Genomic DNA, 27,632 nt, shown 5'->3' on the forward strand with positions numbered 1-27,632 from the left:
CAACGGCCGAAAATGCATAACAATGAAGGAAAAATACATATATATGTCGCACTGGAGTATAAATCGCATTTTTGTGGGAAATTTATTTGATAAAATCCAACACCAAGAATAGACATTTGAAAGGCAATTTAAAATAAATAAAGAATAGTGGACAACAGGCTGAATAAGTGTACGTTATATGACGCATAAATAACCAACTGAGAAGGTGCCTGGTATGTTAACGTAACATATTATGGTAAGAGTCATTCAAATAACTATAACATATAGAACATGCTATATGTTTACCAAACAATCTGTCACTCCTAATCAATAAATCCCATAAAATCTTCTTCCTCGATGTCGCTTCTAAACAATTCTGCCAACTCCAAAGGTATGCGCCGCTTCCTCTTGTCGTTTTCTGCTGCATATTTCACTACGTTCAGCTTGTAATCTGCAGTACATGATTTATTTTTCGGTGCAGCCCTTCTCACTTTTTAAAAGTTACCACCAACGATGAAATGATCAATTTTAATTGCTACGGCAGTAGCATATAGCAGTTAGCATTCCATGACCCACAATGCACTTCTGCCATGACCCTCTCCTGCCGAATTCTTATTGGCTGACGTGTGTGTGACGATTGCTGACATTTTCTTCGTCTCTTCCGCGAATGAGATAAATAATATTTGATATTTTACGCTAATGTGTAATAATTTCACACGTAAGTCGCTCCGGAGTATTTTTCGCACTCCCAGCCAAACTATGAAAAATACGGTATTTGAGTCATATTGCAGTCTACACTTATCTCTTGTGTGTGGCTGCCATTATATTGCAGTCTGCACGTATCTCTTATGTTTGACAGCCATCTACTGGTCACATTTATAATTTCATCATGTACCAAATAAAAGAGCTCCGAGGTCGGTAAGCAAAACCAGAATTATTCCGTACATTATGTGCACCGCGCTGTCAAGTTTTGAGGTAAAAAAGGGATTTTAAGTGCGCCGTATATCCGGTAAAATACGTTATTATTATTATTATTTTTGAGGTAGTATAGCTCGGTTGGTAGAGCAGCCGTGCCAGCAACTTGAAGGTTTCAGGTTCGATCCACGCTTCTGCCATCCTAGTCTCTGCCGTTGTGTCCTTGGGCAAGACACTTTACCCACCTGCTCCCAGTGCCACCCACACTGGTTTAAATGTAACTTACATTTTGGGTTTCACTATGTAAAGCGCTTTGAGTCACTAGAGAAAAAGCGCTATATAAATATAATTCACTTCACTTTTAATTTCTACCTTCATGACCTTATGACCCCTTTTTTAATTCTGGTAGATATGGTAAAAAACACAAAAGGTCTACTCGGGGCTGATAGTTTCACTCGGTAGAGGAATCAAACTTTGTTTTCCAGGTGAAGAATAAAGATTATGTGCAGAAATGTGATTTAAAGGAAAGCCGCTCCTCATCAAGTCTCCCCCTCCCCCATCCAGCACTTTTTCTTATGATTACCATTCATCTTCCCTCTACCTCTTCCTGTCTTCAGCTGTTGTCTAACTTTTTCACGGTTCCGCCTGCTTGCTCGCCTCTAGTCAGGATTTCACGACGCCCGACAAGGCTTTCATCTCAACCGTGTGATGGAGGAGGGGGGGCGCTGAAAAACAAAAGAATGAAGAAAGATAAGCAGCAAAGAAGTTTAGATTTCTTGACATTGAAAGGCCAGCGTAAGGAGAAGATATAGGCTCTGTGTTTATATGTGTGTCTGTTTGACAGGCGCTCTTTGAGAGGCTGCAGAGATGGCAGTCGGCGCTGACTTTGCAAAAGCCGCTATCCGGGGCAGGCCAAGTTAAAAATACAGTGTTTTGATTCTCCCTTTTTCTTTCGTTGTTTATGTTTCTCTCGCTCCCTGATCCATCCCTGTGTGACGTCTCTTATCCACACCTTGATTTGTGCGTGCAGACAGCAGCAGGCACGAGGACGCGCCGCACATGCAGACGGGCTGCAACGTGCTCTGCCGTGCATCACCATCTCGGGTCTGAGATGAGCAGATGCTGCGGGCTTTCGCGAAGAATGAGTCTGTGAACTAAAATCCCTCAGTCTTAATTACCGTATTTCCACAAATAGCTGCCATCCCTCTAATAGATGCCTTGCCCCAATTAGTTGCTGCATCCGCCATCCACTTGAAACAAACACCTGTCACATATGCAAGGTTCCTTTTTTCCTCATCTAAAAAAAGGGCCAACACTGCAATTAGGCCCACCTCAGTTCATAAATCCGGTTTTTCACACGTAATTTGACTGCTGAGCCCAGTCCACCTCCATTGTTAATCCAAACAGCCGCGCTCACTAAGTAAACTATTTCTCAAATAGATTAGATACGAACTTACACCGTGTGTAAGAACCTTTCATTAGTTTGGTACGGCAGTTACTTCTAGGAAAGTGACGATATCAAGTTCTCACGTGTCCGATATTGTCAGGGTATTAAGGCCACGTATACGATGTTATTGCGGTATTGTGCAAAATAAATAAAAGACTTGGTAAAAATGCCTTAGTTTGAATAAATGAATGGCAGGAATGTTTAGAATAAACATACTTAATGTAATTGAACAACACATATAATGCTCAAATGTTGTAATCATATTTATTACTACAAACATGTATTTTTAAGTGCAAATGTGCGGGAACTTCCACTGTTACAAGCAAATATATTTGTATCTATTCATATATATATATATATATATATATATATATATATATATATATATATATACATGTGTGTGTGTGTATACGGCGTGTTCAACCCCAGGGTCCCTGGTTCAATCCCCACCTAGTACCAACCTCGTCACGTGCGTTGTGTCCTGAGCAAGACACTTCACCCTTGCTCCTGATGGGTGCTGGTTAGCACCTTGCATGGTAGCTCCCTCCATTAGTGTGTGAATGTGTGTGTGAATGGGTAAATGTGGAAGTAGTGTCAAAGCGCTTTGAGTACCATGAAGGTAGAAAAGCGCTACACAAGTTCAACCCATTTATCATTTATTTATATATACACCTATATATGTGTTTATATATATATATGTATGTGTGTGTGATATATATATATATATATATATATATATGTATATATATATACAAATGTGTATGTGTGTGTATATATGTGCATATGTATGTATGTGTGTATATATATGTATAGGTGTGTGTGTGTGTGTATATATGTATCTATATATGCGTATATATACTGTATGTATATATACGTTTGTATATACTCATCTATGTGTATATACGTGTGTATGTATGTATATATATATAGATATAGATATAGATATATATATATATATATATATATCTATATATATATATATATATATATATATATATTGATATATATATATATATATATATATATATATATATATATATATATATATATATATATATATATATATATATATATATCCATCCATCCATTTACTACCGCTTATTCCCTTTCGGGGTCGCGGGGGGCGCTGGCGCCTATCTCAGCTACAATCGGGCGGAAGGCGGGGTACACCCTGGACATATATATGTATACAGTGAAGAAAATAACTTTTTGAACACACTGCAATTTTGCAAGTTCTCCCACTTGGAAATCATGGTGGGGTCTGAAATTTTCACGGTAGGTGCATGTCCACTGTATGAGAGATAACCTAAAAAGAAAAATCCAGAAACCACAATCTATGATTTTTTTAACAATTTATTTGTGTGCTAAAGCTGAAATTAAGTATTTGAACACCAACATTAATATTTGGTAGAGTAGCCTTTGTTTGCAATTACAGAGGTCAAACGTTTCCTGTAGTTCTTCACCAGGTTTGCACGGACTGCAGGAGGGATTTTGGCCCACTCCTCCACACAGATTCTCTAGATCAGTTAGGTTTCTGGGCTGTCACTGAGTAACACAGACTTTCAGCTCCCTCCAAAGATTTTCAATTGGATTTAGGTTTGGAGACTGGCTAGGCCACTCCAGAACCTTGATATGGTTCTTACCAAGCCACTTCTTGGTTTTCCTGGCTGTGTGCTTGGGTCATTGTCATGTTGGAAGATCCAGCCACGACTCACGAAAATTCGAGGTTCAGACGCATGTTCGTCAAACTAATAATAATAAGAACTGCTATAGCAGCCGCAACATTAATACGGCCACAACGACAACTCTTGCTGACCTACTGCCCTCGGTAATGGCACCATTCCCAAAGTATGTGGGCTCTATTGATAACCTCACTAACAACTTTAACGACTCCCTGCGCGAAACCATTGATAACATAGCACCGCTAAAGTTAAAAAAGGCTCCAAAAAAGCGCACCCCATGGTTTACAGAAGAAACCAGAGCTCAGAAATTATTATGTAGAAAGCTGGAACGCAAATGGCGCACGACTAAACTTGAGGTGCACCATCAAGCATGGAGTGATAGTTTAATAACTTATAAACGCATGCTTACCTTAGCTAAAGCTAAATATTACTCAAATCTCATCCACCGTAATAAAAACGATCCTAAATTTTTGTTTAGTACGGTAGCATCGCTAACCCAACAAGGGACCCCTTCCAGTAGCTCCACCCACTCAGCTGATGACTTTATGCAATTCTTTAATTAGAAAATTGAAGTCATTAGAAAGGAGATTAAAGACAATGCGTCCCAGCTACAACGGGGTTCTATTAACACTGATACGATGGTATATACGGCGGATACTGCCCTCCAAAATAGTTTCTCTCGTTTTGAGGAAATAACATTAGAGGAATTGTTACAACGTGTAAATGGAATAAAACAAACAACATGTTTACTTGACCCTCTTCCTGGGAAACTGATCAAAGAGCTCTTTGTGTTATTAGGTCCATCAGTGCTAAATATTATAAACTTATCACTCTCCTCGGGCACTGTTCCCCTAGCATTCAAAAAAGCGGTTATTCATTCTCTTCTTAAAAGACCTAACCTCGATCCTGACCTCATGGTAAACTACCGACCGGTGTCTCACCTTCCCTTTATTTCAAAAATCCTCGAAAAAATTGTTGCGGAGCAGTTAAATGAACACTTAGCGTCTAACAATCTATGTGAAACCTTTCAATCCGGTTTCAGGGCAAATCACTCCACGGAGACAGCCCACGCAAAAATGACTAATGATCTATTGCTAACGATGGATTCTGATGCGTCATCTATGTTGCTGCTCCTCGATCTTAGCGCTGCTTTCGATACTGTCGATCATAATATTTTATTAGAACGTATCAAAACACGAATTGGTATGTCAGACTTAGCCCTGTCTTGGTTTAACTCTTATCTTACTGATAGGATGCAGTGTGTCTCCCATAACAATGTGACCTCGGACTACGTTAAGGTAACGTGTGGAGTTCCCCAGGGTTCGGTCCTTGGCCCTGCACTCTTCAGCATCTACATGCTGCCGCTAGGTGACATCATACGCAAATACGGTGTTAGCTTTCACTGTTATGCTGATGACACCCAACTCTACATGCCCCTAAAGCTGACCAACACGCCGGATTGTAGTCAGCTGGAGGCGTGTCTTAATGAAATTAAACAATGGATGTCCGCTAACTTTTTGCAACTCAACGCCAAAAAAACGGAAATGCTGATTATCGGTCCTGCTAGACACTGACCTGTATTTAATAATACAACTCTAACATTTGACAACCAAACAATTAAACAAGGCGACACGGTAAAGAATCTGGGTATTATCTTCGACCCAACTCTCTCCTTTGAGTCACACATTAAAAGCGATACTAAAACGGCCTTCTTTCATCTCCGTAATATCGCTAAAATTCGCTCCATTCTGTCCACTAAAGACGCTGAGATCATTATCCATGCGTTTGTTACGTCTCGTCTCGACTACTGTAACGTATTATTTTCGGGTCTCCCCATGTCTAGCATTAAAAGATTACAGTTGGTACAAAATGCGGCTGCTAGACTTTTGACAAGAACAAGAAAGTTTGATCACATTACGCCTGTACTGGCTCACCCGCACTGGCTTCCTGTGCACTTAAGATGTGACTTTAAGGTTTTACTACTTACGTATAAAATACTACACGGTCTAGCTCCATCCTAACTTGCCGATTGTATTGTACCATATGTCCCGGCAAGAAATCTGCGTTCAAAGGACTCCAGCTTATTAGTGATTCCCAAAGCCCAAAAAAAGTCTGCGGGCTATAGAGCGTTTTCCGTTCGGGCTCCAGTACTCTGGAATGCCCTCCCGGTAACAGTTCGAGATGCCACCTCAGTAGAAGCATTTAAGTCTCACCTTAAAACTCATTTGTATACTCTAGCCTTTAAATAGACTCCCTTTTTAGACCAGTTGATCTGCCGTTTCTTTTCTTTTTCTTCTATGTCCCACTCTCCCTTGTGGAGGGGGTCCGGTCCGATCCGGTGGCCATGTACTGCTTGCCTGTGTATCGGCTGGGGACATCTCTGCGCTGCTGATCCGCCTCCGCTTGGGATGGTTTCCTGCTGGCTCCGCTGTGAACGGGACTCTCGCTGCTGTGTTGGATCCGCTTTGGACTGAACTCTCGCGACTGTGTTGGATCCATTATGGTTTGAACTTTCACAGTATCATGTTAGACCCGCTCTACATCCATTGCTTTCCTCCTCTCTAAGGTTGTCATAGTCATCATTGTCACCGACGTCCCACTGGGTCATTATTGTCACCGATGTCCCACTGGGTGTGAGTTTTCCTTGCCCTTATGTGGGCCTACCGAGGATGTCGTAGTGGTTTGTGCAGCCCTTTGAGACACTAGTGATTTAGGGCTATATAAGTAAACCTTGATTGATTGATTGATTGACTCATCTTCAATGATCTGACTGAGGGAAGGAGGTCTTGGCCAAAATCTCACAATACATGGCTGCAGTCGTCCTGTCCCATGAGCAGAAAAACACCCCCAAAGCATGATGCTACCACCCCCATGCTTCACAGTAGGAATGGTGTTCTTGGGATGGTACGCATCATTCTTCTACCTCCAAACACACATAGTGGAATTATGACCAAAAAGGTCAATTTTGGTCTTATCTGTCCACAAAACTTTCTCCCATGACTCCTCTGGATCATCCAAATGGTCATTGGCAAACTTAAGACGGGCCTTAACATGTGCTGTTTTAAGCAGGGGAACCTTCCTTGCCATGCATGATTTCAAACCATGACGTCTTAGTGTATTACCAACAGTGACCATGGAAACAGTGGTCCAGCTCTTTTCAGGTCATTGACCAAGTGCTGCTGTGCAGTCGTGGGCTGATTCTTCACCTTTCTTGGCATCATTGAGACCCCACGAGGTGATATCTTGCATGGGGCTCCACTCCGATTGAGATTGACCGTCATGTTTAGCTTCTTCCATTTTCTGATGCTTTCTGATAATTGCTCCCACAATTGATTTACAAATACATTCTTTAAAAGTCCTACAATGTGAATTCCTGGATTTTTTTTTCACATTCTTTCTCTCACAGTTGAAGTGTACCTATGATGAAAATTACAGACCTCTGTCATCATTTTAAGTGGGAGAACTTGCACAATCGGTGGCTGATTAAATATTTTTTGCCCCACCGTGTGTGTGTGTGTATACATATATATATATATATATATATATATATATATATATATATATATATATATATATATATACATATGTCACTGAAGGCATCAAAACTATGATTCCTGTGAAGTGAAAACCCTTTCAGGTGACAACCTCTTGAAACTCATCGAGAGAATGCCAAGAGTGTTCAATACAGTAATTTGAACAAATGGTGGCTATGTTGATGAAACAAGAATAAAAAAAAAAGGTTTTACCTTTCTAAGTACATAACTCCTAGTGTTCATTCACAGTTTTGATGCCTTCAGTGACAATCTACAATCTAACTAGTCATGAAAATAAAGAAAACACATTGAATGAGAAGGTGTGTCCAAATTTCTGGCCTGTATCTGTGTGTGTGTGTGTGTGTGTGTGTGTGTGTGTGTGTGTGTGTGTGTGTGTGTGTGTGTGTGTGTGTGTGTGTGTGTGTGTGTGTGTGTGTGTGTGTGTGTGTGTGTGTGTGTGTGTGTGTGTGTGTGTGTGTGCGCGTGTGTGTGCGCGTGTGTGTGCGCGTGTGTGTGTATATGTATATATATATATATATATATATATATATATATATATATATATATAATTCAGTAGTGTCTTTAAAGTGACAATGCAAATATTCAGACCAACAAATGTAAAACCATAATGTACAATTTAGTGTCTTTCAACTTTTACGTTCTAAGAAGCAATGTCTTCTGCAGTGGACATCTTTATATCAGTTTGGAAAATGCTGACTGTCTGATATGTTAACTGACAATTTTGCTTTGATTATGGATCGATGTCTTTAAATGTTTTTAGCAACATCGATTCAATTGATTATCACTCAAATCCCCCCTGGACAATAAAGATACAAACCGAAAGAGGAGCCATTGCACCCTTTGTTGGCAAATATTTTCATTATGATTATACAACATAAACATCTAACTGAAATTGTTATTATATTTGTATGATGAGTCTTGTAAGACCACCACTGCAGAAAAGAAGGCACTCGTAGAACTTGTAAGGTACCTTTTTGAACGTATACATCTCCCACACTGAGCTGCACACTTCCTGTCTTCACTATACAATTGTTGTGTGTTACATCCTGTCTGACAGTGCCCAGAAGGATTGCTTACATATTTACTGTTATTATTTGGTACTTGCAGAAACAATACCTTAATCCAATTTGCAGTGATGCGATGTTGCAATCCAATTACACTTTCACTTTCCTTTCTTATTTCAAAATGTCGCCTTTGAGACTTTGGAGTGCATTTAAACTGTAGAGGGATTTTTATGGTGAAGAGAACACATTGTATTTTGTAAAATATTCAAGACATATTCAATATCCAAGTGTAGATGGAATTATAATCAAGATTAATCGATTTCGAACCTTATGAATGTTAATTGAATCAATTTGGGACTAGGGCTGGGGGATATGGCCTTTTATTATTATCTGGATATTTTTAGGCCATATCACGATACACGATATATATATCCATATTATGTCTTAGCCTTGAATGATCACTTGAGGCATATAATCACAGCAGCATGATGATTCTATGTGTCTACATTAAAACATTCTCTCATGTTCTGTGGTCATGTTTTGTTTTGTTATGTTCTGTTCGTTTAAGATTCTTTTTAGTTCTTCTTTACGCTCCATTGTTTTGACGCAATGACGACCGATTAGTCCACCTGTACTTATTTGGACTCACGCACCTGATTAGTTTAGGACTCACGCACCAGTGGTAATCATGTCACAATTATTTAAGCTTGTAGTTGCCAGGCAGTCGGCCTGGCGTCATTGTTGTCGCTCCATGCTCTGTTCACTCTGGTCATGAAACGCTCTGCTCTCTTCCTTTCAAGTAAGTTTTGTTTATTCATGTCACAATTAGTGAGTTTTTTGTTTCATATCCATAGTTTTGCCTTTGTGGTAGTTCTTGTTTTTTTAGCCAGGTTTGTTCTCCGCCTTGTGCGCACCTTTAGTTTTTCAGCATTTTTTTATTGATAAATTAAAATATGTCTTTACCTTCACGCCATGTCCCGTCACCTTCCTTTGCATTCCGGGAAAACAAACCACACCATAGCCCCCGCTTTGTCACATTCTTGTTCAGACTTCATTAGTATATGCTATTTTTAAACTTTCATGCAGAGAGGGAAATCACAACCAAGTCAATTTACCAAAACTGTATTTATTAAACAGTTATTAAGCAGTGGCACAAACATTCAAGTCATTTCCAAAACAGAAAGTGCAAGATTGTCAGAGACATTTTAAAACAAGCTATGAGTGCACTTTTGTGCATGATGTCACTAAGATGACATATCAAAGCAACACTTAATTAAAGTGCACTTTTTGTACAGAACGCCACTACAATAGTTTAAAAACAAATAAAGTGCACTTTTGTGCATGATGTCACACAAGATATTTCAATAAGTGTCAAATAAAAATGAGCTGCCTAATAGGAAAATCCAATCGCGAAGTGGTAGGTTACTGCGGACATTATTTCCTTATGTTGTTGACTATTTCTTTTCATACGGTGTTAAACTGGAAATGGTTGTTTGGGCATTTTGTTGATGTGGCACAAAACGGAGATGTTGACATGCAGAGTTTCAAGCACTCTTCATTCTTTAGCGGGTGACTTTTGAAATAATGCTACACATTAGGGACGGCGTGGCGCAGTGGTAGAGTGGCCGTGCGCAACCCGAGGGTCCCTGGTTCAAATCCCACCTAGTACCAACCTCGTCACGTCCATTGTGTCCTGAGCAAGACACTTCACCCTTGCTCCTGATGGGTGCTGGTTAGCGCCTTGCATGGCAGCTCCCTCCATCAGTGTGTGAATGTGTGTGTGAATGGGTAAATGTGGAAGTAGTGTCAAAGCGCTTTGAGTACCTTGAAGGTAGAAAAGCGCTATACAAGTACAACCCATTTATCATTCATTAGCAGTGGTGCTACTTTTTGTTGCAACGCTTTTGCCGCATACTTGTTCACCATCTTCCCGCTTGATGCCAAAACCACCGCCAGACGATGGACCTCCCGCTGTTTTTCATATGAATTAATTATTTCTAAATTTGTTACCAGATTTGCACCTTCTTTCTCTCGTATTACCACTCGCACCACTCCGCTATCACCTGCCACAGCTAACGTTAACCATGTCGCTACCAGTCTGCATTGCGAGGGTGTATGACGTTGCACAAGCGACAGTATGTGACATATGTAAAAAGGTGCGCTTCTTTTATGTCTCTGTGAGAAAGAGAGACAAGAACGAGTGACAAGAGCCTGTAGTGTATTGCCCGCAGCTAAAAGTAACCGTGTGAGAATGTATACTCGAATATCACGATATAGTCATTTTCTGTATCGCACAAACACAAACCCGCAATATATCTATTATTTTCGGTATATTGCCCAGCCCTGTTTGGGACATTGGCCATAATACCTGGCCGTAATCTCCAATTACTTAATCAGAGTGGTTTAGCCTTTTGTTGTTGCGGACAAGGTCTATATTTTGTTCACTTTAATGAAATACTGTATTCCTATTATACTGCGATAGATTCACCATATAGCAGATTGATCTACATCCATGCAATGTTACTGAAACTTAGTGACCAGTCTGTGTGCAAAACTACATATCACGATCTGTTTATTGGACTACGGGCCAAATCGAACAAACCGGAATGGACTCAGAAAGTCCTTAGTCGAAGAAACTTTGAGTAAGCTTTTGAATTGCATTGAGCAGAAGTTTGAATACGTTTTCAGCCTTCTTTCTCTGAAACTCTGTTTATTCATCATTTATTTGTGTTTTGGGGCTTTTCACCACAGATTGTTAAAGGATGGCAGAACATAAAGCATGCTGTGTGATCCCGGCCCCAAAGAGATCAATTAACTGCAGATCACAGTGATTCACAGGGTCCATGTCTACCTTCTAAAAGCGCAGTTTTTCCATACATCTCCCACTGACCCCCTCTCCCCCCCGCGCCTTAGTCTGGCAGGCTCAATTGACAGGCACCCGTTTCCCGATGTAACCCCCGCCTTTGACAAGGTGATAACTTGTCCATCAAGCCTGTTGCGAGACAGCCTGTCGAACCGAGCTGTGTTTTTCCCCAGCGCAGCTTTGACCTCATTTCATCTCGCTCGGTGTGTTTGACTCTCCTGGTTTCCCCTCACCCCTGACAACCATTCCACCACATCAATATTTCTGTACATCCCACATGGACTAGACAACTCTGTCTACCTTCTCCAGCAAGTGTATGTCTTACAAGACCACTGAGCTCCTGTTGACAGCTCAAGAACGTTTGAATCCGATGTGAGGGATGTTTTACTTGTCTTGACCTTCAGTGCCGTTCTTTGTCTCCCCAGATGTACAGTGCCCATCTTTACAAGTGGATGAATGGAAGTTTCCTCATTCATCTGGGGACAACATCACAGGTGACGCCCGGCTTTTATTTTGTTTTATTTTGCGAAGGAAATTGATAGAGGCCATTGTCATTTGCAGGTTTCAATTTGATAAGGCGGTTCTCCCTACTTAAGAATCCAGATGTCAAAAAGATTCGCAACCCTCGCGGACCCATCATCCTCCGCCTTGGCAAGACCCCCCTCCTACGCCCTACTGAGTAAGTACATATCCTTCAGTCTTCAGCAATCATCCACCGAGAAACACGCAGAAACCCACAGTTCACAACTGTAGGAGTGAGAGATTGTTTCATAGAATGAGTTCTTAGTTGTTCTGCGTTTGCCTTTTCACACTAATATTTCAACCCTCCGGCTAAAAAGCCTCTGAACCTTCACTCAACGCGTCAAACTAGCTGCAGTGTACAATGCAGACGCTTGGAAAAGGCATACCCCCACAGGTCGGGCTCTGAATTCATTTCCAGATAAACTGCTTCCTCTCCCTGGCCACTGACGCCGCCTTGTAAAATTTAACGCAACAGCCCTTTCGGCTTGCTTTTATATCTCACTTCTTTGCATAAGAACCTGCATTGGGATTGATCTATGCCTGTTGTTTAAATTGTTGTAAAAAGAATAAAAGTTTCAGCGTAATGGAGGCATTCCAGAGGCTGATCTTGCTCTCTCACGGGTAGTAAGAGACGGGGCAGAAAGTTTAGCACCATATAAAGTTCAAATTGGCAAACCGAGAGCAGAGCAATCTCGGTCCACCTTCCACCCTGCAGTGTCTCACCATGTGAGTGCACCTCTCACATTCCCCCAACCACTTTTATTACAGTCTCTCTGCTCTAGAGACAATTCTTCAGGACTTAAACGTACTTTAGACTAGTCAGTGTACAGCTTGTATAACAATTAGTGCTTACAAATCTGATAAACCACACTTTTAACACGATGATTAGTCGCGTTTAAGCGCAAATGCTCCTCAAGCATTGCTTATAAGAAAGCTGCACTTTTTGGGGGAGTTTTGCACAATCCACATCCACAATCCTCATGTGAGACAAGAACACACAGCGTTCCCTTTTCTTTGCATTCTAAAAAGTGAAAAAACTGCAAGTACCAGGCGGCTAACAATGCAGGTGATGGTCAGTCCTCTACCCTGCCTAAAAAAACAAAACATTATTGAGCTGTCAAAAATATTGAGTTAACTGATGTGATAAACCACTATAAGCTATCACAATAATCACATATACCGTATTTTTCCGACTATAAGTGGCAGTTTTTTTCATAGTTTGGCCGGGTGTACGACATATACTCCGGAACGACTCGTGTGAAATTATTAACACATTACCGTAAAATATCAAATATTATTTAGCTCATTCGCGGAAGAGACGAAGAAAATGTCAGCAATCGTCACACACATGTCAACCAATAACAATTCGGCGGGGGAGGGTCATGGCAGAAGTGCATTGTGGGTCATGGAATGCTAACTGCATTATGCTATATGCTACTGCCGTAGCTATTAAAATGGATCATTTCATCGTTGGCGGTAACTTATAAAAACTGAGAAGGGCTGAACAAAAATGGCACTGAAAAGGAAATCCTGTACTGCAGATTACAAACTGGACGTAGTGAAATATGCAGCAGAAAACAACAAGAGGAAGCGGCGCATACTTTTGGAGCTGGCAGAGTTGTTTAGAAGCGACATCGAGGAAGAATATTTCATGGGATTTAGCGATTAGGAGTGACAGATTGTTTGGTAAATGTATAGCATGTTCAATATGTTATAGTTCTTTGAATGACTCTTACCATAATATGTTACGTTAACATACCAGGCACGTTCTCGGTTGGTTATTTATGTGTCATATAACGTACACAACCTGTTGTTCACTATTCTTTATTTATTTTAAATTGCCTTTCAAATGTCTATTCTTGGTGTTGGGTTTTATCAAATACATTTCCGGCAAAAATGCGACTTATACTCCAGTGCGACGTATATGTTTTTTTCCTTCTTTATTATGCATTTTCGGCCGGTGCGACGTATACTCCGGAGCGACTTATATAATCCGAAAAATACCGTATGCGCAGATGAATCACACAATTTATATGAACCTTACCTGGTCCTTTACCTTAAACGTGGATCCCTGAAAGGTAGCGCAGGTAATTATACGTCAGTCATCAGGTCAACACATACGCCAGTGCAACGATAAGTGAGGGGACTCCAACTGGAATGCTCACTGGCTAATTTCACTCCAAATTACACGCATATGGCAGTTTTAATAATAGATTCCATGTCCCTTGGCAAGTTTCACTGCAATAAGTTGCTTCTGACCACAGAACTTTCCTCACGAAGGTCTTATCTTTGTCCATGTGATGTCAGATGAATCAAATATTTAGCTGTTGGCCACAATACCCAGCTATATGTTTGGAAGAGAAAAGGTGAGGCCTTTACTCCCAGGAACACCATCCTACCGTCAGGCATTGTGGGTCATAATATGCTCTGGGCCTGTTTTGCTGCCAATGTAACTGGTAATTTACAGAGAGTAAATGGGACAATGAAAAATGAGGATTACCTCCAAATTCTTCAGGACAAGCTAAAATCATCAGCCCGGAGGTTGGATCTTGGGCGCAGTTGGGTGTTCCAACAGGACAATGACCCCCAAACACACGTCAAAGGTGGTCAACGAATGGCTAAATACGGTTAGAATTAAGGTTTTGGAATGGCCTTCCCAAAGTCCTGACTTAATGTGGACAATGCTGAAGAAACAAGTCCATGTCAGAAAACCAACACATTTAGTTAAACTGCCCCAATTTTTATCAAGAGGAGTGTTCAAAAATTCAAACAAAAGCTCGCTAGAAGCTTGTGGATGGCTACCAAAAGCGCCTTATTGCAGTGAAACTTGCCAAGGGACATGTAAGCAAATATTAACATTGCTCTATGTATACTTTTGACCCAGCAGATTTTCAGTACACCCATAATAAATTCATAAAAGAACCATCCATCCATCCATCTTATTCCCTTTCGGGGTCGCGGGGGGCGCTGGCGCCTATCTCAGCTACAATCGGGCGGAAGGCAGGGTACACCCTGGACAAGTCGCCACCTCATCGCAGGGCCAACACAGATAGACAGACAACATTCACACTCACATTCAAACACTAGGGCCAATTTAGTGTTGCCAATCAACCTATCCCCAGGTGCATGTCTTTGGAAGTGGGAGGAAGCCGGAGTACCCGGAGGGAACCCACGCATTCACGGGGAGAACATGCAAACTCCACACAGAAAGATCGCGAGCCTGGATTTGAACCCAGGACTGCAGGAACTTCAACTTCATCAAAAATAAGTGTTATAGAAATTATAGGAAACTCAAGACAGCCATGACATAATGTTCTTTACAGGTGCATATACATTTTGATCGTGATTGTATATCAAATAAATACGTATGTATGAATCTTGCTGATATCATATCAGATTGAAATCGGTATCGGCCAAATGCTCCAATGTCCAAATAAAAAAGTTGCATTGGGACCCACCTAAAATAATTTAAGGATTATTATGTGCATATACATGATTATTTCTATATTTTTTGTGATTATGCACAGGTGTTACTTTTGACAGCCCTCTGAACAAAATAGGTTTAGTATCTCCTGAAAATGATTGGACACACAGCGATTATTGTTTAAATAGCTGGCAACAGAGATGAATACCAGGATAATTGTCTTGCCTCCAGTCAAGCACAGTGGTGGTAGTGTCATGGTCTGGGCCTGCATGAGTGCTGCCGGCTCCCTGAAGCTGCGGTTCATTGGTGGGAAAAGAAGAATCCTTACATTACAAAGCAGAGCATGATCCTCTTCCATCGGAGAGGCATGGCAGTTTTCCAACATGATAATGAGCCCCAACACACCTCCCAGATGACAAGAGCCCTGCCGGGGAAGCTGAAGGTGATGGATGGAGCAGGCGTATCTGAGCCCCTGACCAGCATTCTCATGCGGAAGGTGGCGGAGATCAAGGTGTGTAACATCCACCAGCGCATCAGTGCTCTCATCATGGAGGAGAGGAAGAGGATTGCAGGAATGACTTGTGCAGTTCTGGTGACTCCTAAGGCAATGCTGGATAACAATAGTGCTCATATTAAATATTGACACTCCTGACACAATGTGGACATGTTTACTGTGAGGGGTACTCACTTGTGTTGCCAGATATTGATACCACATCGGCTTATGTCGACTTCTTTTCGGTTGGTCTGTATTGCTTCTTATTTTTGACACAGACTACTCGCGCAGATATTTTAGTGTTTATAGGCTGAGCAGAGGTCTTCAACATTGGATCTACGACCCTCAGTGGGTCCGCAGATGTTCTGCAGGGAGGTCATGCAATTTTTGGCATCCGTCCATCAATTTTTTTATTGCTTGTCCCTCTCGGGGTGGCAAGGAGGGCTGGAGCCTATCCAAGCTGCACTCGGGCGGGAGGTCGAGTAGACCATGGACGAGTGGCCAACACAGAAGTATTCACACTCACATTTACACACTGGGGCAATTTAGTGTTATTGTTTTTCGTTTTGTTTTTTATATATATATATATATATATATATATATATATATATATATATATATATATATATATATATAATATAAAGTAAAGTATATGAAGTACTGGCTGTCCAGAGTCGGGACCCAGGATGGACCGCTCGCCTGTGTATCAGTTGGGGACATCTCTACGATGCTGATCCGACTCCGCTTGGGATGGTTTCCTGTGGACGGGACTCTCGCTGCTGTCTTGGATCCGCTTTGAACTGAACTCTCGCAGCTGTGTTGGAGCCACTATGGATTGAACTTTCACAGTATCATGTTAGACCCGCTCGACATCCATTGCTTTTGGGGGGGGTTGCCCACATTTGAGGTGCTCTCCAAGGTTCTCATAGTTCTCCTTGCCCACTGGGTGTGAGTTTTACTTGCCCTTATGTGGGTTCTTCCAAGGATGTCGTAGTCGTAGAAGTTTTTACAGTCCTTTGAGACATTTGTGATTTAGGGCTGTATAAATAAACATTGATTGATTGATTGAGATATATATATATATATATATATATAGTTTTTTTTGTTTTGTTTCTCTTTTGGCAGCACGGTGGTAGAGGGGTTAGTGCATGTGCCTCACAATACGAAGGTCCTGAGTTGTCCTGGGTTCAATTCCGTGCTCGGGATCTTTATGCGTGGAGTTTGCATGTTCTCCCCGTGACTGGGTGGGTTCCCTCCGGGTACTCCGGCTTCCAACCACCCCCAAAAACATGCACCTGCGGATAGGTTGATTGCCATCCATCCATCCATTTTCTACTGCTTGTCCCTTTTTGGGGTCGCGGTAACACTAAATGGTCCGTAGTGTTTGAATGTGAGTGTGAACGTTGTCTGTCTATCTGTTTTGGCCCTGCGATGAGTTGGCGACTTGTCCAGGGTGTACTCCGCCTTCCGCCCGAATGCAGCTGAGATAGGCTCTAGCACACCCCGCGACCCCGAACGGGACAAAATTAAAAAAATGGATGGATATTTTCTTTCTAATTCCGTCCACAATTTTCCCACGAATATAAATTTATTTCAATGCAAATGAACATTGAACCAACCCACTGTCACATAGTTGATGTGAATAAAATGAAAATATAACTAGGGTTGGACTCCGCCAAGGCTGCCCTTTGTCACCCATTCTTTTCATAACTTTGATGGACAGAATTTCCAGAGGATCCGGTTTGGTGGCCGCAGGATTCGGTCTCTGCTTTTTGCAGATGATGTGGTCCTGATGGCTTCATATGGCCAGGATCTTCAGCGCTCACTGGATCTGTTCGCAGCCGAGTGTGAAGCGACTGGGATGAGAATCAGCACCTCCAAGTCCCAGTCCAAGGTTCTCGCCCGGAAAAGGTTGGAGTGCCATCTCCGGGTTGGGGAGGAGACCCTACCCCAAGTGGAGGAGTTAAAGTACCTAGGACTCTTGTTCACGAGTGAGGGAAGAGTGGATGGCGAGATCGTCAGGCGGATCGGTGCGGCGTCTTCAGTAATGCAAACGCTGTATCGAGCCATTGTGGTGAAGAAGGAGCTGAGCCGGAAGGCAAAGCTCTCAATTCACCGGTCGATCTACGTTCCCATCCTCACCTATGGTCATGAGCTTTGGGTCATGACCGAAAGGACAAGATCATGGGTACAAGCGGCCGAAATGAGTTTCCTCCGCCGGGTGGCGGGGCTCTCCCTTAGAGATAGGCTGAGGAACTCAGATTAAAGCCACTGCTCCTCCACATTGAGAGGAGCCAGATGAGGTGGTTCGGGCATTTGCTCAGGATGCCACCCGAACGCCTCCCTAGGGAGGTGTTTAGGGCACGTCCGACCGGCAGGAGGCCACGGGGAAGACCCAGGACACGTTGGGAAGGCTATGTCTCCCGGCTGGCCTGGGAACGCCTCGGGATTCCCCGGGAAGAGCTGGACGAAGTGTCTGGGGAGAGGGAAGTCTGGGCTTCCCTACTTAGGCTGCTGCCCCCGCGACCCGACCTTGGATAAGCGGAAGAAAATGAATGGATGGATATAAGTTAAAGTTAAAAAGTTAAAGTACCAATGATTGTCACACACATACTAGATGTGGCGAAATTATTCTCTGCATTTGACCCATCACTCTTGATCACCCCCTGGGAGGTGAGGGGAGTAGTAGGCAGCAGGGGTGCTGCGCCCGGGAATCATTTTTGATTATATAGCTGAGATAGGCGCCAGCGCCCCCCGCGACCCCGAAAGGGAATAAGCGGTAGAAAATGGATGGATGGATGGATAACCCCCATTTCCAACCCATAATGCTGAGTGCAAAGCAGGGAGGTAACGGGTCCCATTGTTATAGTCTTTTGTATGACTTGGCCGGGGTTTGAAGTCACGACCTACCGATCTCAGGGCGGACACTCTAACCACTAGGCCACTGCATAGGTAAATGTCTTTATATGCAAGTGAACATTAAACCAACATGCTGTCATATAGTTGATGTGACTAAAATGAAAATATAACTATATTGTACTTGTATTAGTATTTACAAACACTGTTTTCATATAAATAAATGATAAATGGGTTGTACTTGTATAGCGCTTTTCTACCTTCAAGGTACTCAAAGCGCTTTGACACTACTTCCACATTTACCCATTCACACACACATTCACACACTGATGGGGGGAGCTGCCATGCAAGGCGCTAACCAGCACCCATCAGGAGCAAGGGTGAAGTGTCTTGCTCAGGACACAACGGACATGACGAGGTTTGTACTAGGTGGGAATTGAACCAGGGACGCTCGGGTTGCATACGGCCACTCTCCCACTGTGCCACACCGTCCCTTATATGAGTTGGGAAATTGTGTTCGATGTAAATATAAACGGAATACAATGATTTGCAAATCCTTTTCAACCCATATTCAATTGAATGCACTACAAAGACAAGATATTTGATGTTCAAACTCATAAACTTTTTTTTTTTTGCAAATAATAATTAACTTAGAATTAATGGCTGCAATATGTGCCAAAGTAGTTGGGAAAGGGCATGTTCACCACCTATTCTTTTAACAACACTCAATAAACGTTTGGGACCTGAGGAAACTAATTGTTGAAGCTTTGAAAGCGGAATTCTTCTTCATTCTTGTTTTATGTAGAGCTTTAGTCGTTCAATAGTCCGGGGTCTCCGCTGTCGAATTTTACGCTTCATAATGCGCCACACATTTTCGATGGGAGACAGGTGGCGTCCATGATAACGTTGCTTGGATGACAACATATGTTGTTCCAAAACCTGTATGGACCTTTCAGCATTAATGGTGCCTTCACAGATGTGTAAGTTACCCATGCCTTGGGCACTAATACACCCCCATACCATCACAGATGCTGGCTTTTAAACTTTGCGCCTATAAAAATCCGGATCGTTAATTTCTTCTTTGTTCCGGAGGACACCACGTCCACAGTTTCCAAATATAATTTGAAATGTGGACTCGTAAGACCATCCATCCATCCATCCATCCATCATCTTCCGCTTATCCGAGGTCGGGTCGCGGGGGCAGCAGCCTAAGCAGGGAAGCCCAGACTTCCCTATCTCCAGCCACTTCGTCTAGCTCTTCCCGGGGGATCCCGAGGCGTTCCCAGGCCAGCCGGGAGACATAGTCTTCCCAACGTGTCCTGGGTCTTCCCCGTGGCCTCCTACCAGCTGGACGTGCCCTAAACACATCCCTAGGGAGGCGTTCGGGTGGCATCCTGACCAGATGCCCGAACCACCTCATCTGGCTCCTCTCGATGTGGAGGAGCAGCGGCTTTACGTTGAGCTCCTCCCGGATGGCAGAGCTTCTCACCCTATCTTTAAGGGAGAGCCCCGCCACCCGGCGGAGGAAACTCATTTCGGCCGCTTGTACCCGTGATCTTATCCTTTCGGTCATGACCCAAAGCTCATGACCATAGGTGAGGATGGGAACGTAGATCGACCGGTAAATTGAGAGCTTTGCCTTCCGGCTCAGCTCCTTCTTCACCACAACGGATCGATACAACGTCCGCATTACTGAAGACGCCGCACCGATCCGCCTGTCGATCTCACGATCCACTCTTCCCCCACTCGTGAACAAGACTCCTAGGTACTTGAACTCCTCCACTTGGGGCAGGATCTCCTCCCCAACCCGGAGATGGCACTCCACCCTTTTCCGGGCGAGAACCATGGACTCGGACTTGGAGGTGCTGATTCTCATTCCGGTCGCTTCACACTCGGCTGCGAACCGATCCAGTGAGAGCTGAAGATCCCGGCCAGATGAAGCCATCAGGACTACATCATCTGCAAAAAGCAGAGACCTAATCCCGTGGCCACCAAACCGGAACCCCTCAACGCCTTGGCTGGGCCTAGAAATTCTGTCCATAAAAGTTATGAACAGAATCGGTGACAAAGGACAGCCTTGGCGGAGTCCAACCTTCACTGGAAACGTGTCCGACTTACTGCCAGCAATGCGGACCAAGCTCTGACACTGATCATACAGGGAGCGGACTGCCACAATAAGACATTCCGATACCCCATACTCTCTGAGCACTCCCCACAGGACTTCCCGAGGGACACGGTCGAATGCCTTCTCCAAGTCCACAAAGCACATGTAGACTGGTTGGGCAAACTCCCATGCACCCTCAAGAACCCTGCCGAGAGTATAGAGCTGGTCCACAGTTCCACGACCAGGACGAAAACCACACTGTTCCTCCTGAATCCGAGGTTCGACTATCCGGCGAAGCCTCCTCTCCAGTACACCTGAATAAACCTTACCGGGAAGGCTGAGGAGTGTGATCCCACGATAGTTGGAACACACCCTCCGGTCCCCCTTCTTAAAGAGAGGGACCACCACCCCGGTCTGCCAATCCAGAGGTACCGCCCCCGATGTCCACGCGATGCTGCAGAGTCTTGTCAACCAAGACAGCCCCACAGCATCCAGAGCCTTAAGGAACTCCGGGCGGATCTCATCCACCCCCGGGGCCTTGCCGCCGAGGAGCTTTTTAACTACCTCAGCGACCTCAGCCCCAGAAATAGGAGAGTCCACTACAGATTCCCCAGGCACCGCTTCCTCAAAGAAAGACGTGTTGGTGGGATTGAGGAGGTCTTCGAAGTATTCCCTCCACCGATCCACAACATCCGCAGTCGAAGTCAGCAGAACACCATCCGCACCATACACGGTGTTGATAGTGCACTGCTTCCCCTTCCTGAGGCGCCGTAGGGTGGTCCAGAATCGCTTCGAAGCCGTCCGGAAGTCGTTTTCCATGGCTTCCCCGAACTCTTCCCATGTCCGAGTTTTTGCCTCCGCGACCGCTAAAGCTGCACACCGCTTGGCCCGTCGGTACCCGTCCACTGCCTCCGGAGTCCTATGAGCCAAAAGAACCCGATAGGACTCCTTCTTCAGCTTGACGGCATCCCTCACTGCTGGTGTCCACCAACGGGTTCTGGGATTACCGCCACGACAGGCACCAACAACCTTGCGGCCACAGCTCCAATCAGCCGCCTCGACAATAGAGGTTCGGAACATGGTCCACTCGGACTCAATGTCCCGCACCTCCCTCGTGACATGTTCAAAGTTCTCCCGGAGGTGTGAATTGAAACTCTCTCTGACAGGAGACTCTGCCAGACGTTCCCAGCAGACCCTCACAATGCGTTTGGGCCTGCCAGGTCTGTCCGGCATCCTCCCCCACCATCGCAGCCAACTCACCACCAGGTGGTGATCGGTAGAAAGCTCCGCCCCTCTCTTCACCCGAGTGTCCAAAACATAAGGCCGCAAATCCGATGACACAACTACAAAGTCGATCATGGAACTGCGGCCTAGGGTGTCCTGGTGCCAAGTGCACATATGGACTCGTAAGACCACAGAACACTTTTCCACTTTGCATCAGTCCATCTTAGATGAGCTCAGGCCCAGCAAAGATAGTGATGTTCCTTGGTGTTGTTGATAAATCGGTTTTGCTTTTCTTAGCAGAGTTTTAACTTGCACTTACAGATGAAGCGACCAACTGTAGTTACTGACAGTGGTTTTATGAAGTGTTCCTGAGCCCATGTGGTGATATCCTTTACACACTGATGTTGGTTTTTGATGCAGTACCGCTGAGAGATCAAAGGTCCGTAATATCACCGCTTACGTGCAGTGATTTCTCCAGATTCTCTAAACCTTTTGTTGATTTTACGGACTGTAGATGGTAAAATCCCTAAATTCTTTGCAATAGCTCGTTGAGAAATGTTGTTCTAAAACTGTTCGGCAATTTTCTTACAAATTGGTGACCCTCCTCCCATCCTTGTTTTTGAATTACTTAGCATTTCATGGAAGCTGCTTTTATACCCAATCATGGCACCCGCCTGTTCCCAATTAGCCTGCACACCTGTGGGATGTTCCAAATAAGTGTTTGATGAGTATTTCTCAACTTTATCAGTATTTATTGCCACCTTTCCCAACTTCTTTGTCACGTGTTGCTGGCATCAAATTCTAAAGTTAATGATTATTTGCAACAAAAAAAATGTTTATCAGTTTGAACATCAAATATGTTGTCTTTGTAGCATATTCAACTGAATATGGGTTGAAAATGATTTGCAAATAATTGTTTTCCGTTTATATTTACATCTAACACAATTTCCCAACTCATATGGAAACGGGGTTTGTAAGATAGCGAGCAGTCGCTGCCGTTGTGTCTTTGGGCAGGACATTTCACCCTTTGCCCCCGGTGCCGCTCACACTGGTGAATGAATGAATGAACTTTATTTGTATTGCACATTTAAACAGCAAAAATGTTTGAGGGATAAAACCCTGAATATTGACAACAGAAGAATGTCACAACCCCTCTCGATCGAAATACTTTACAATCAAGCAAAATGCAACAAAAATGCAACAAACACAGCGAAAAATGAACGCGAAGGGTAAAAATAAACCCACCTACAATATGATTTATGTGATCCATCACTAAGCTTTAGAACTTTGTTGTAAAAATATCCTTCCGCGTCTGTCCCTGACACACATTAGATTACCATAGTAACTCATTAGATTACTATAGTTATTTGCTTATCATCCAGAAGCGCATATTCCAACCATTTACATACTTTGTATAGTTCAAAACTTACGGTCATTTGAAAACATCACTGCACATCATAACGGCAGCTACACTTTCCATCTTAAAGATCCAAAACAATTATTTGGGAATGTCCAGCCGGCCAGATAGAAAAGCTTAAAGGGTCGCATGCGGCCCCCGGGCCTTAATTTGCCCAGGTCTGGTCTACACACTGTGGTTGCTTGTAAGTACTCTGTGATCCTGCGCTGCTGAACATGCTCCTCTGCTCGTAAAACCAGCACTGTCATGTGGTCTTCAAACCCGTTAAAAAAATTAAATAAAACATTTAAATGGGTAAGGGGTACTTTTCAAATTGAGTATAGTGCTGTTTTTTATTCATTAGTACCACAATACTATATTTGTACCGGTATACCGTACAACCCTGGTATAGATGCACACCCATAATATGTATGTGTATATATTTAAAGGTCTATTGAAATGATATTTTTTTATTTAATCGGGTATAGCAGGTCCATTTTATGTGTCATACAAGATCATTTTGCGATATTGCCATATTTTTGCTGAAATAATTTAGTAGAGAACATCGACGATAAAGTTCGCAACTTTTGGTCGCTAATAAAAAAGCCTTGCCTTTACCGGAAGTCGCAGACGATGACGTCACTAGGGGTGAGGGCTCCTCACGTCCTCACATTGTTTATAATGGGAGCCTCCAACAAAAAGAGCTATTCGGACCGAGAAAACGACAATTTCCCCGTTAATTTGAGCGAGGATGAAAGATTCGTTGATGATGATATTGATAGCGAAGGAATAGAAAAATAAATTAAAAAAAATAAAATAAAGTTTAAAAAAAAAAAGGCGATTGCATTGGGACGGATTCAGATGTTTTTAGACACATTTACTAGGATAATTCTGGGAAATCCCTTATCTTTCTATTGTGTTGCTAGTATTTTAGTGAGATTAAATAGTACCTGATAGTCGGAGGGGTGTGTCCACGGGTGTCTTGACGCCAGTCTCTGAAGGAAGTAGACGGCAGCTGCATGGACGGTGCAAGCTCAACTGAGCTCCGGTAAGAGGCGACTTTTTATCGCAATTTTCTCACCGAAACCTGCCGGTTGACAAGTGGTCGGGAACCATGTTCGCTTGACCGCTCTGATCCACTGTAAAGCTTCACCTCCGGGAATTTTAAACAAGGAAACACTGTGTGTTTGTGCGGCTAAAGGCTAAAGCTTCCCACCTCCATCTTTCTACTTTGACTTCTCTATTATTAATTGAACAAATTGCAAAAGATTCAGCAACCCAGATGTCCAGAATACTGTTTAATTGCGCGATGAAAAGAGACGACTTTTAGCCGCAAATGGTGCTGCGCTTATATGTCCTCTACAGTCCGTGACATCACGCGCACGAGTCATCATTCCGCGACATTTTCAACAAGAAACTCCGCGGGAAATTTAAAATTGTAATTTAATCAACTAAACCGTCCGTAATGGCATGTGTTGCAATGTTAATATTTCATCATTGATATATAAACTATCAGACTGCGTGGTCGGTAGTAGTGGGTTTCAGTAGGCCTTTTATCAATAATTTAAAATAATAATTTGATTTACAATTGCGGTTAATAGTAATCAGAATTCAGGTGTGAATTATTTTTTATGCACTGTTACTCGCTGGTATTGCACGATAAATTACCTTTTAGGACCATCCATCCATCCATCCATTTTTTATAATGTAAAATACAATCATAATTTCCGACAGCACACTTATGTAGTGGGCCCCCGCTCATTCTCTCCATCAATTTGGGGGCCCTTGTCCTGGAATCCATTGAAGACCTCTGTTCCTGAGAAATGTGAGGGGTGCACTCACCTCTTCCGGATGTTGCATGCCCACTGAGATAGGCTCCCCTCCCTACACCCGTGAAGTAGGAGCGGTCGCAGTGAAGGGTTTAATGGATGAACATTTGCACAACATTATTTTCACTGCCCGGGGTGTTTACATTGTTAAAACACGAGATGTGTTTGAAATGTCAATAGTAGCAGTTATGCGCCGCCTTGACAGCTGAGTTATAACTGCTTCTCAGACAGCTCTGCCTCTTTCTAGTCAGCGATAAAGCACTTTTCACAACATGACAATTGGGTCAACGCTGAGTAGTTTATCAGTCTGTCCACTGCTGCTAGCGCTGCTCACTCTACGGCCTAATAAATCTGTCCGCAAAACATTCTCTTGGTCCAATGAGGCACTTTTTTCAAGTGTGTCACATATTGTTTGTCATGGGCACATAGAGTAGTTTTATCGTATAACAAAACATTTTTTTTCCCCAAGTTTTGCCCTTAGAGAATGCCACCCAGGTGACGGTGTGGCCAGTACTGTTTTTAGTGCCTGTCTTTGTTACCTTCAATTCATATAGACTTTAAATCCTTAGCTTGTCCCTCTTTGGTTTTGTCATAAATATAATTTTATTCACGCAAAATTAGATTTTTAAAATATGTCTGTCAGGTTCAAACACTAATGACTTCTAATAATCAGACAAGAAGCAAGGAACCATGCAGAGACAGAGTTCAATTTAGCTCATGAGGAGAACGCATGGAGCTGCACACTTAGTCACAGTCTCGCCCTACGCTCTAAGGTTCAGCTCCCGCGTCCCTCTATTTATTCAGGAGTTCCACAGTCAACATCAGTGAGGCCACCTCTAAAAGGAGTGGTCACATGTATTATGCAACGCAGGTCCAGTACGCACAATACGTGACAGAATGTGTTGAGGGCCTAGTGATTTCCTTGTTTCTGCTTTGTCTGCGAGCTGTCATCTTATCTTCGTTGAGGTCCAAGTCCTTGGCTGAAGATAACATCTGTTGCTGAGGCCACCTCTTAGACAAGAAGTTTGGTCCTTACACAGATAGAAAAAAATGCAGCTTGAGCTCAATAGCTAATAACTATAGCTACAGACTTTAAGCATACTGAAGTTTCTGTGATAATATATATACATGATTATTTTAACAATGTCTGATTCAAAATGTATATGTGTTGTTTGTCTTAATGCTATATTCAGATTGGACTTCATAAAATGCAGTTGTGAGCGTGACGGATACTTTTCAGGTGAATTTTCCCTTCTTCCCTTTCTAGACTGTAATTGGCCTGGCCTTCAAACACAATAGTTTTTTTACTTTAGGGAGCAAATGATGTTCAAAGTGTTGAGAGTTTACGGAATTTTGGACCGTGTTTATCTGTTCAAGCTGCACAAGTTTACATGCATGCAATGATTTGATCCCATACGTCTCATTGACTTATTCCACTGGTCGTGGAACAGTGGACCAGCTCTGTACTCTCGGCAGGGTCCTTGAGGGTGCATGGGAGTTTGCCCAACCAGTCTACATGTTCTTTGTGGACTTGGAGAAGGCATTCGACCGTGTCCCTCGGGAAGTCCTGTGGGAAGTACTCAGAGAGTGTGGGGTATCGGACTGTCTGATTGTGGCGGTCCGCTCTCTGTATGATCAGTGTCAGAGCTTGGTCACATTGGACTCCGCCAAGGCTGCCTTTTATCACCCATTCTGTTCATAACTTTTATGGACAGAATTTCTAGGGGATCCGGTTTGGTGGTTGTCGGATTCTTTTTGCAGATGATGTGGTCCTGATGGCTTCATCTGGCCAGGATCTTCAGCTCTCACTGGATCGGTTCGCAGCCGAGTGTGAAGCGACCGGAATGGGAATCAGCACCTCCAAGTCCCAGTCCATGGTTCTCGCCCGGAAAAGGTTTGAGTGCCATATCCGGGTTGGGGAGGAGACCCTGCCCCAAGTGGAGGAGTTCAAGTACCTAGCAGTCTTGTCCACGAGTGAGGGAAGAGTGGATGGTGAGATCGACAGGCGGATCGGTGCGGCGTTTTCAGTAATGCGGACGCTGTATCGATCCGTTGTGGTGAAGAAGGAGCTGAGTTCTCAATTTACCTGAAGATCTACGTTCCCATCCTCACCTATGGTCATGAGATTAGGGTTATGACTGAAATGATAAAATCACGGGTACAAGTGGCCGAAATGAGTTTCCTCCGCCGGTGGGGCGGGTCTCTCGCTTAGAGATAGGGTGAGAAGCTCTGCCATCCGAGAGGAACCAGATGAGGTGGTTCGGGCATCTGATGCCAGCCGAACGCCTAATGAGGGAGGTGTTTAGGGCACATCCAACCGGTAGGAGGCCACGGGGAAGA

The 27,632-nt window shown here is 43.4% G+C and overlaps 1 protein-coding gene across 4 annotated transcripts in view; it reads left to right on the plus strand.

The window, feature by feature from the left end:
* Positions 1–27,632, plus strand: part of col16a1 (collagen, type XVI, alpha 1) — a 204,872-nt gene that overhangs the window by 43,413 nt on the left and 133,827 nt on the right. For all 4 annotated transcript variants that reach the window (XM_061882490.1, XM_061882491.1, XM_061882492.1 and 1 more), the window contains exons 3-4: positions 11,870–11,938; positions 12,006–12,123. In XM_061882490.1, coding sequence (XP_061738474.1) covers positions 11,870–11,938; positions 12,006–12,123 — 187 coding nt within the window. The remainder of the gene's footprint in view (positions 1–11,869; positions 11,939–12,005; positions 12,124–27,632) is intronic.

The sequence above is a fragment of the Nerophis ophidion genome, linkage group LG21 (genome assembly GCF_033978795.1).
Source record: "Nerophis ophidion isolate RoL-2023_Sa linkage group LG21, RoL_Noph_v1.0, whole genome shotgun sequence".
Taxonomy (NCBI): domain Eukaryota; kingdom Metazoa; phylum Chordata; class Actinopteri; order Syngnathiformes; family Syngnathidae; genus Nerophis; species Nerophis ophidion.